General features: G+C 41.5%; 1 protein-coding gene across 1 annotated transcript in view; it reads left to right on the forward strand.

Annotated features, from left to right (window-relative positions):
* Positions 1 to 8,768, forward strand: part of Cdc16 (cell division cycle 16) — a 28,282-nt gene extending 19,514 nt beyond the window's left edge. The window contains exons 15-18 of the mRNA XM_052751731.1: positions 314 to 375; positions 2,539 to 2,674; positions 4,332 to 4,422; positions 8,250 to 8,768. Coding sequence (XP_052607691.1) covers positions 314 to 375; positions 2,539 to 2,674; positions 4,332 to 4,422; positions 8,250 to 8,509 — 549 coding nt within the window. The 3' untranslated portion in view covers positions 8,510 to 8,768. The remainder of the gene's footprint in view (positions 1 to 313; positions 376 to 2,538; positions 2,675 to 4,331; positions 4,423 to 8,249) is intronic.
* The last annotated feature ends 438 nt before the right edge of the window (positions 8,769 to 9,206 follow it).

Genomic DNA, 9,206 nt, shown 5'->3' on the forward strand with positions numbered 1-9,206 from the left:
CTAGGCAGAAGTATTTAGGAGGCAGATGGCTATAAAGATCCAGGATTTCAAACTGAGCTCTGGGCAGCAAGTGCACAATTAAAATGTCTTTGGCATGGGTGGACTTGGGACAGAATTGTGCTAGTTACAGTAAAATGCTCGGGAGTCTCAGCTGATAGTGAAGAGAATTGGGTGAACCGGCCATGCTGCCTCTGCAGTGGAGGAGGCACTTGCCAGGAAAGAGCCCAGCCTGTGACTTGTGGGATGTGAAGTGATTCAGTACAAACAAATTAGGCTGAACAGTGACGTGGAGCTTGATGTTGCTCTGTTTTAGGTAACAGTTGACAAATGGGAACCTTTGTTGAACAACTTGGGGCATGTCTGCAGGAAACTTAAGTAAGTGAAGTAGAGCATTTTCCGTTATATTCTTTGTGACTGAAAGTTGGTTGATTTTGAATGGCCTTTCTGTGTTTTTGTTCCATGCTGTCCTCCAGTCCCTGTACTTGGCTGCTCAAATGCAGCAAGCACCGTCATCCCCTTTTCCTGCTTCAGTTGTAAACTTTTATTTTAGAAACATTCAGAAGTATAGCTGTGTCTTTGTCTTTCTTCCCTTACATTAAAATTAAAAAACTTCAGTGTTCAAAATTAATTTGGAAGCACCCGAGTGATGAAGTCTAATTAAAACCATACCCACATTCTGGCTTTGTTTCTCCCTAAGTTTCATGATATAATAACAGATGACAGTTAAAATGGGTTCTTTGCCTGGAAATGCACTTCAGTTAATAGAGTGCTTGCCAAGCATTCGAGAAGCCCTGTTCGCTTCCCAGCCTTGCGTGAAACCGGGCATGGTGGCGTGTCTGTAATCCAGTCCTAAGTGGGTGGAGACAGGCAGATCCAAAGTTCAAGGTCATCAAGGCTACATTGTGAGTTGGGGGCCAGCCTACAATACATGAGGGGCTGTTTTGTTAGAAGTGAGTCTTGGGAGCTCTAGATTGCTCAGCAGCTAGCACGTTTGCCAGGAATGCCGACACACATCTACCACAGGTGATCTCCGGGACTCGGGGTGGGAGCCAGGAGGATTGCTGCAAGGTAAGGGTCAGCCTGGGCTATAGAGCAAAACTGCCTCAAAAACCAGACAAATGGAAATGGCTTTGAAAAAGGCTTGAGTAGGGATACCCCTAAATATCCCTGTGTAATACAAGATAGTCTTGCCGCTAAAAATAACTGAAATACAATGGCGGAGGTTGGGCAGGGCAGGAGGGAGTTCTGTTGGAGAATTTGAGTATTGACTATCTGTTGAAGCACTAACATTTCCCAGACTTTAACTAAGTGTGAAACCTTTTCACAAAAGATTTTTACAGAGCAAATATTCCAAGAACTTTGGAAAATGCTATTCCAAGTAATTTATATGTTAAAGTGTGGTAGTTTGAATGTAATTGCCCCCATAAACTCATAACGAGTGGCACTATTAGGAGGTGTGGCTTTGTTGGAGTAGATATGGCCTTGTTGGAGGAAGTGTGTCACTGTAGAGGTGGACTTTGAGGTCAAGCTATGCCCAGTATCTCAGACCACTTCCTGTTGCTTCTAAGTCAAGATATAAGAACTCTCAGCTCCTTCTCCAGCACCATGTCTGCCTGCATGCTGCCATGCTTCCCGCCATGACGTTAATGGACTGAACCTCTGAAGCTGTAATCCAGCCTCAATTATTTTGCTTTATAAGAGTTGCCATGGTCATGGTATCTCTTCACAGCAATAGAAACCCTAACTAAGACATAAAGCAAAACTCTCTTAGTTGTTTTTGATTGCCTGGGTATATATCAGGAAATATTGGTGTGTGGTGAAGCTTGTTCTGAGAGTCGGGGACTTTCTGACTGGTGTCCCCTCAAATGGCACAGAGGACAGCTGCTTTATGCTGGAATTTCTCATCCAGCTAAGGGGCATGCCAAGAAATGAATGAATGGATGACATGCCAGAAAATGAATGAATAAACAAACAAGCATCCTGATTTGTTTTTTGAAATACTAAGTAGCCTTGGCTGTCCTGGAACTCACTATGTAGACCAGGCTGGCCTCAAACTTAAAAGATCTGCCTGCTTCTGCTGCTGCTTGAGTCCTAGGATTAAAGGTGTGTGGCATCATACTCCACAGGAAAATGTATTTTAAGATGTTGAAATCTATAAAAGTAAATATGGATTAGTTAACATTCTAGACTATATCTCTGAGGAAAGTCTGTGGATTCACAAAGACAAATAGGAATTTTTTTCTTTTCTTTCTTTTTTTTTTCTTTCTAAGATTTACTTATTTATTATGTATACAATGTTCTTCCCGCATGTATGCCTGCAAGCCAGAAGAGGGCACCAGATTTCATTATAGATAGTTTTGAGCCACCATGCGGTTGCTGGGAATTGAACTCAGGGCCTCTGGAAGAACAGCCAATGCTCTTAACCTCTGAGCCATCTCTCCAGCCTGACAAATAGGAATTTTTTAATTAGCTCTTTTAGTGTACCCAATAATTATTGTCTTCCCTCCTTCTCGTCTTCCCTGTGTCCTCTTTAAACAGAAAATACGCTGAGGCGTTGGATTACCACAGGCAGGCACTGGTGCTGATCCCTCAGAACGCATCCACCTATTCTGCTATAGGATACATCCACAGTCTGATGGGCAACTTCGAAAATGCTGTGGACTATTTCCACACAGTACGTCTGTAACTTACTTACATCTTACTCTGAATATGGTTAATATATGCTCCTTGTTTTCAAAAGATCTTTCTTAGGCAACATTTTACTTATTTACAGGTTTAAACTTCTTTAGTAACCCTGTACTTATTCTTTTCTCTGCAAAGAAAGTATGCATATTCTATAGTATTCAGCAAATTAGTAGTAAATATGATGCTGGTCCTGCATATGCACTAAGGTATTTGTCATTCAGTCTCATCTGGATTTTGTCCAAGGAAGAAGAGCAGAAATTCCCATTTACGTAAAAGCCTTTGAGAACTCCCTGTCTTTCTTCTTAGAACTTGTACCATTAACTCCGTGTTCCCTTTGGAGATGAGCAAAAACAGTCCACACATTTATCACAGCAAAGAGTCTTGTCTTAGTTCACATTCCTTACTTCATGAAGATCTGGAGCTTGGGGTAGGTCTTTTTGAAGGTCCATAAAAAAGAGGGGGAGTGATAAACTGAGCTTTAATAAATAAGCACAATGACTTTATCATCTCCTCCTCCTATCATTTTTGTACTCTTCTGTACCTAGTCGTTAAGTTTTTATTGGCACTCTGGTATATGCATTACATGTACACACACACACACACACACACACACACACACACACACGAAATAAATGGTTTCCGTCTTCAGCCTAGGCATTCGGTGTCATTTCTTCCTTACATGGTGTCCTGGTGGCAGCACTCCTAGCTCTTCTTGAGTCTGGGTTTCACGAGCTGCAGATCCTGCTTTGCAACCCTTATAAAACGCTCTCAGATTGCTGATTGTCAAGAAACACAACCACACAGTTTGGACAACCACACAGTTCCTAGGTTACCCTTACATAGTCTTCATGTGGTCTTCTCCCTCCTGACCATGAGCTACACCCTTCCTAGGCAGGGCACCCATATTACATCTGTGCCTGGTCATAGCAGCAGGAGGTACTACCAGCTGTAAGACACCATGGTTTAGAAACGTTAGAATTTGAGACCATGTGGGCCTTAGGCTCAGTTCACTAATGGTGTTTGGAGAGACAGTAATATATGAAGCAATGCAATAGTTCTTTTCTTCTTTTAGTTTTTCAAGACAGGGTTTCTCTGTAGCCTTGGCTGTCCTGGAACTCACTCTGTAGACCAGGCTGGCCTCGAACTCATAGAGATCTACCTTCCCCCTACATCCCCAGTGCTGACATTAAGGGTGTGCACCACCTGGCTACAATATTTCAAAGATAGATTCGTTGGTATTAATAGGTTCATAACTGGTCTTCAAGGATCAAGTAGCAATTTTCAGGCTACATGAAGTCCGAAAGTTAGTCCTATGGCTATGGGACTGAGCTGGTCAGCTTACCCTCAGAAAGTTTTATGATCTTTTTAATGTATACATTTGAATATTAATGTAAGTAGCCAATCTTTAATTCAGTTAATGCACACGGTTCACAGAACTCTGAAGACACAAGAGTGGAAAAGTGTGATGAACATCCCTGACCCTCACCTGCTGTTAGCAGTTACCAGCTCATGCCCAGTCTTGTAGCGAGGTACTCACCAGTACCTGTCTGCCCTATCCTGGACCCCTCAGAATGCTTCGTGAAAGTATTTGCTAACAAAAGTGGAGGGATAACATTTTAGTAACCATGTTTGGTCTCTTTTGGCAGGCTCTTGGTCTTAGGAGAGACGACACGTTTTCTGTTACGATGCTGGGTCATTGCATTGAGATGTACATTGGTGATTCTGAAGCTTACATTGGTAAGATTAAATCCTTCTCCTGGCAGTTTGTTATACTCTGTCTGTTTGGTCTCTTGAAATCTCACCCAGTGTTCGAAATTTAAGAAACTTATTTGTCAGAATAGTGCAATACGAGTTAGTTGCTCATTTCAAGTTGAGTACTTGCTATACATAGAACATTTGTGAAACATGGTGTACCAAAGAGTCAGTCTTAGTACATGGTAGATGAGGAAATCACAGAGATGTTACTCTACAGCAAATGAATGATTTTATTCCTCTTGTTTTATAATACAGAACACAACATAATAATCTACATGTTAATGGAACATTAAGATGCCTTTTATTTACTAAATAGTGATTTATAATACTTTGAAATACTTTTATAATGATAAACAATAAGACAATTTTAAATACAATTGCTATACTTGGCACTTCTTTAGGAATTAGTATTGTGAGGTCAAGAGAGCACATTGAGGTTAAATGTTAGGATCTGGACCTGGAGGTAGGTAAAGATTTCCTTAAGAGACTTTAAACATGGAGAGGGGGCAATGATAAATTGAGCTTTAAATAAGATGCAGAACTAACACCATTACAAGAGAGAAAGGCATGCCAGTAACTTGAGGAAATGACTCACAGCACTGCATATCAGAAAGTTCATGTGTAGGTCGAAGGTGACAATGCCCCAGCGTGCAGAGAAACCTCGGGTGACTGTCCAGGCAGCTGGCTGTTTCTATCATAACTCACATTTTTTGGAAGTCGCTTGTTTGCACTTCCTGTTTTGCTAGGTAATATTATTTGCTCTCGAGTCTCTGAGGGAATTGAAGATTAGATAGTTATGTTTTTCCTTTGTAAGAAATTTCAGAAAAGAAACTCACTGAGAGGTGTAAAGTGTTTAAGTTTGAAAGACATCATGAGATAGTTTTCTGTTGGTAATACAAGATAGGATAGAAGATAAATTAGGTACATTTTGGACTCACCAAAATAGGATAGATAATGGAATATTTTCGCTGAATTTGTCAAATGCAAATGGACTAGACATTGTTGATGTATTTATTGCTTTATATATTGTATATAGTTATTGTACTTATTGTATATAGTTTTTTATATTAGTTATAAATTTTTTTATTAGACAAAAAAGGGGGGAAATGTGGTGATATTTTATTTGTGCAACTCAATAAAGTTTATCTGAGGATCAGAGGAAAAAGCCAGGCACTATATTAAACATAGAAATCAGACAATGGTAGCACACACCTTTAATCCTATCATTAAAAGTGAGGCAGGGATCTGTCTGGATCTCTGAGTTCAAGGCCACACTGGGAACAGAGCCTTAAATTCCAACACTAGTTAACCATAAAGGTTCGGAGGTCTGTACAGACAGACAGGAAGTGACAGAGCTGGGCAGGAAGAGGAAGTGATGATGTAGCTGAAGAGAGACAGCAAATGAGATAGCAGAACAGAAAGGCATATAGGCATGGGTGTACAGGAAGGAGGGCTCTTTTGGAAGCTGAGGGTCGGTAAGGTGAGGTTGGCTTGTGGCTTTTCCTATTCCTCTGATCTCAGCTTTAACCCCGATATCTGGCTCTAGGTTTTTTATTTAATAAGACCATTTAGAAATTTGTCTACATTCATATCTAGAATAAAACAAAAATCCTGCAAGAAAAAAATACATTAAAACTGGGCAAATATGCTGGAAGGGCAGTAGTCCGTGTCTGTAATCTTGGACTTGGACTGCTGCGACAGGAGGATAGTGTGAAGCAGGTCAGCTTGAGCTACACATATAGTCGCAAATTCCACTGTGTGTGTGTGTGTGTGTGTGTGTCTGTGTGTCTGTGTGTCTGTGTCTGTCTGTCTGTCCGCGTCCCACCCATGAAAAGGAGCAAACACTGGAAGAGTGGCATGTTGTTAGGAAGCACATTGAAGGTATTCAGCAACATCTCTTACCTGGGAATGGAGCTGCTGTTGGCATAAGAGGCCACCATGCATCTTCCAAGCAGCTAGTGCTCTTAACCTCTGAGCCATCTCGACAGTGTTGGTGAGGATGTGAACAACTGACATTTCTGTGGTTTTGATTATGGTAGAGACAGGAATGAATAAAATCTGGAAAACTATCCAGTGTGTTACCAAAGTTACCAGTTAAATATTGCTGAGTACTAGGCTACCCACATCCAGTGGTTTAATCAACAGTAATGAATGGTTGAGTTCTGTCGGTCACTTGAGTGACCTTCTCCTGGGCATCCTGGTTCATTATTCATGTGGTTGTGGTCAGCAGACGTATGACTGACTCTATAATGGGCTCACCAGTGGGTGGGGGACTTCAGCTGAGATGGCGGCCAAGCCCTGAGATTTTCATCCAAGGCTACTAAATAGTGTAGCTGCTCTCCGAGGTTTGACAAGGAATTAAATTTCAAGACCTTGAAAGTTGCACATCACATTCATCATACTCTGTTCATCAAAACGAATCACATAATTAATCTCAGTCACTGTTGGAGGAAGGCTTATCATAGGTCAAGGATGCTGAACTATATACATTTACACACACACACACACACACAAACCTAAGACCCAAGGTAAAAAGCTAACCACCAATAGTAGGCATCCCCTGTGACTTTGGGGGGCATCTGAGCTCCAGCTTCTATGTCAGACTTTTTGTTACTGTGTCAAAATTACTTGATAGAAACAATTCAGAAAAGTTTTATTGTGGCGCGTGTAACTAGAGTTTTCCTGCCTGGCCCACAGTCAGGACAAATCTCTCTCACCCGCCAGTCCCACAGCCGCTCAGACCCGACCAAGTAAACACAGAAACTTACATTGCTTACAAACTGTATGGCCGTGGCAGGCTTCTTGCTAACTGTTCTTACACTTAAATTAATCCATTTCCATTAATCTATACCTTGCCACATGGCTCGTGGCTTACCGGCATCTTCACATGCTGCTTGTCCTGGTGGCGGCTGGCAGTGTCTCTGACTCAGCCTTCCACTTTCCAGCTTTATTCTCCTCCTTGACCTGCCTATACTTCCTGCCTGGCCACTGGCCAATCAGTGATTTATTTATTGACCAATCAGAGCAACACATTTGCCATACAGACCATCCCACAGCGGGCACGGTTTGAGGAGTTCCAGGCATGAGGAAGCAGAGCAGATTACAGCCAGGAAGCCGAGGGAGAAAATGCTGTGTTTGCTGGCTTTTTCCTTCTCTCCCATATGGGCCCCTAGCTTAGGGGTATTACTGCCCACATTCAGAGCAGGTCCTCTGCTCTTAACTATTCCTCCTAAACCTGCCTTTACAGATACACCTCAAGTGTACTTTACAAATAGCTGAGGTATTTCTCAACACATTCAGGTTCCAAGTTATAATAATTTATACTTACTGTTTTTATTTTAGGATGTTTATGTCATCCTCTGCCAAAGTACCTAGTCTTGAAAGGTATTAGTATGAAATGTATAATGTTTTCAGTTATGTCAGAAATTACTGGACCTAATCTATCTGATTAGATTGGCTCAAATATATTTTAATCTTAATGTTTTTATAGACTTTGATATAGCTTGACACTATGCATCTGTTTCTATGAGTGACTGCCCAACATGGTTTAAGGAATAGAATTACTCAGGCTTTGGGAATAGTTAGCTATGGAGCCAGGAAGGAGCCATGACTGACTGCATGTGCTTTGAAGACTTCTCTCAGCATCTCCTTTGAGAATGGTGGAAATGAAGAAGGAAAGGAGAGAAGAAGAATGGCATCCCCTTCTGACCTGTGTCCATGTTCTTTAAAGTACAGTTGGGCTTCAGTGGCAGTAGCATAACTGTTAATGATGGAACTTCACGTTTTCTAATTATGGTGTTTCTTTTTAGGAGCAGACATTAAAGACAAATTAAAATGTTATGACTTTGATGTGCATACAATGAAGACACTAAAAAACATCATTTCACCTCCGTGGGATTTCAGGGACTTTGAAGTAGAAAAACCGACCACAGAGGAAGCAGGACTTGCACCTCTGGAAAATGCCAATAAAACTCCAGATTCCAGGCCTTCCTTGGAAGAAACCTTTGAAATTGAAATGAATGAAAGCGACATGATGTTAGAGACATCTATGTCAGACCACAGCACATAACTCAAGACATTGGTCAGGACCTACCCCCCACACCCTACACCCCACACCCCGCCGCGTGCTATGTAGGTCAGTATTCCCTTGTATCCATGCTAGTCTTAAGAATTTCCCTCTTCCTAATGTGAATCCAAACTACATCTCTACGTTGAGGACCAGTGGCCTGAATTAAGAGATGAGATAGCACACCTTGGCAGCAGATGTTTGCTGATCTTGTGAACCTACAAAGTAGTCATACATAATGGAATAAAGATAGCAAACTGTTTATTGTGTCTTTTTCAATAAATTCATACTTTGAAACAATTTTTGAGAAGTTTCTGAGATAGTAGAGTGTATCAGTTACCTTTCTGTTGCTGTGATAAAATTCTATGATCAAGGCAACTTACTGAAGAAAGCTTTTTTCTTATAGTTTCAGAGGGCTGAGTTTTATTGAGATAGGGTTTCTCTGGGTAGCATTTGGAGCCTGTCCCGGAACTTGCTCTGTAGACCAGGCTGGCCTCAAACTCACAGATCTGCCTGCCTCTGCCTCCCTGACGCTGGGATTTAAAGCATGTGCCACCACCACTCGCTTCCCCAATAGTCTTTATGACCCTGTGATTCTTTGTGAATGCCTCTATCACCTGCATTTCTCATTGGTATCTTTCATGTCCCCACAACAGCTCATTAAGCTCTGAGTACTCAGTGGCTTTTCCAGCCTCAAGCA

Source organism: Peromyscus californicus, unplaced genomic scaffold (genome assembly GCF_007827085.1).
Source record: "Peromyscus californicus insignis strain IS unplaced genomic scaffold, ASM782708v3 Scaffold_23__1_contigs__length_62951481, whole genome shotgun sequence".
NCBI classification, from domain to species: Eukaryota; Metazoa; Chordata; class Mammalia; order Rodentia; family Cricetidae; genus Peromyscus; species Peromyscus californicus.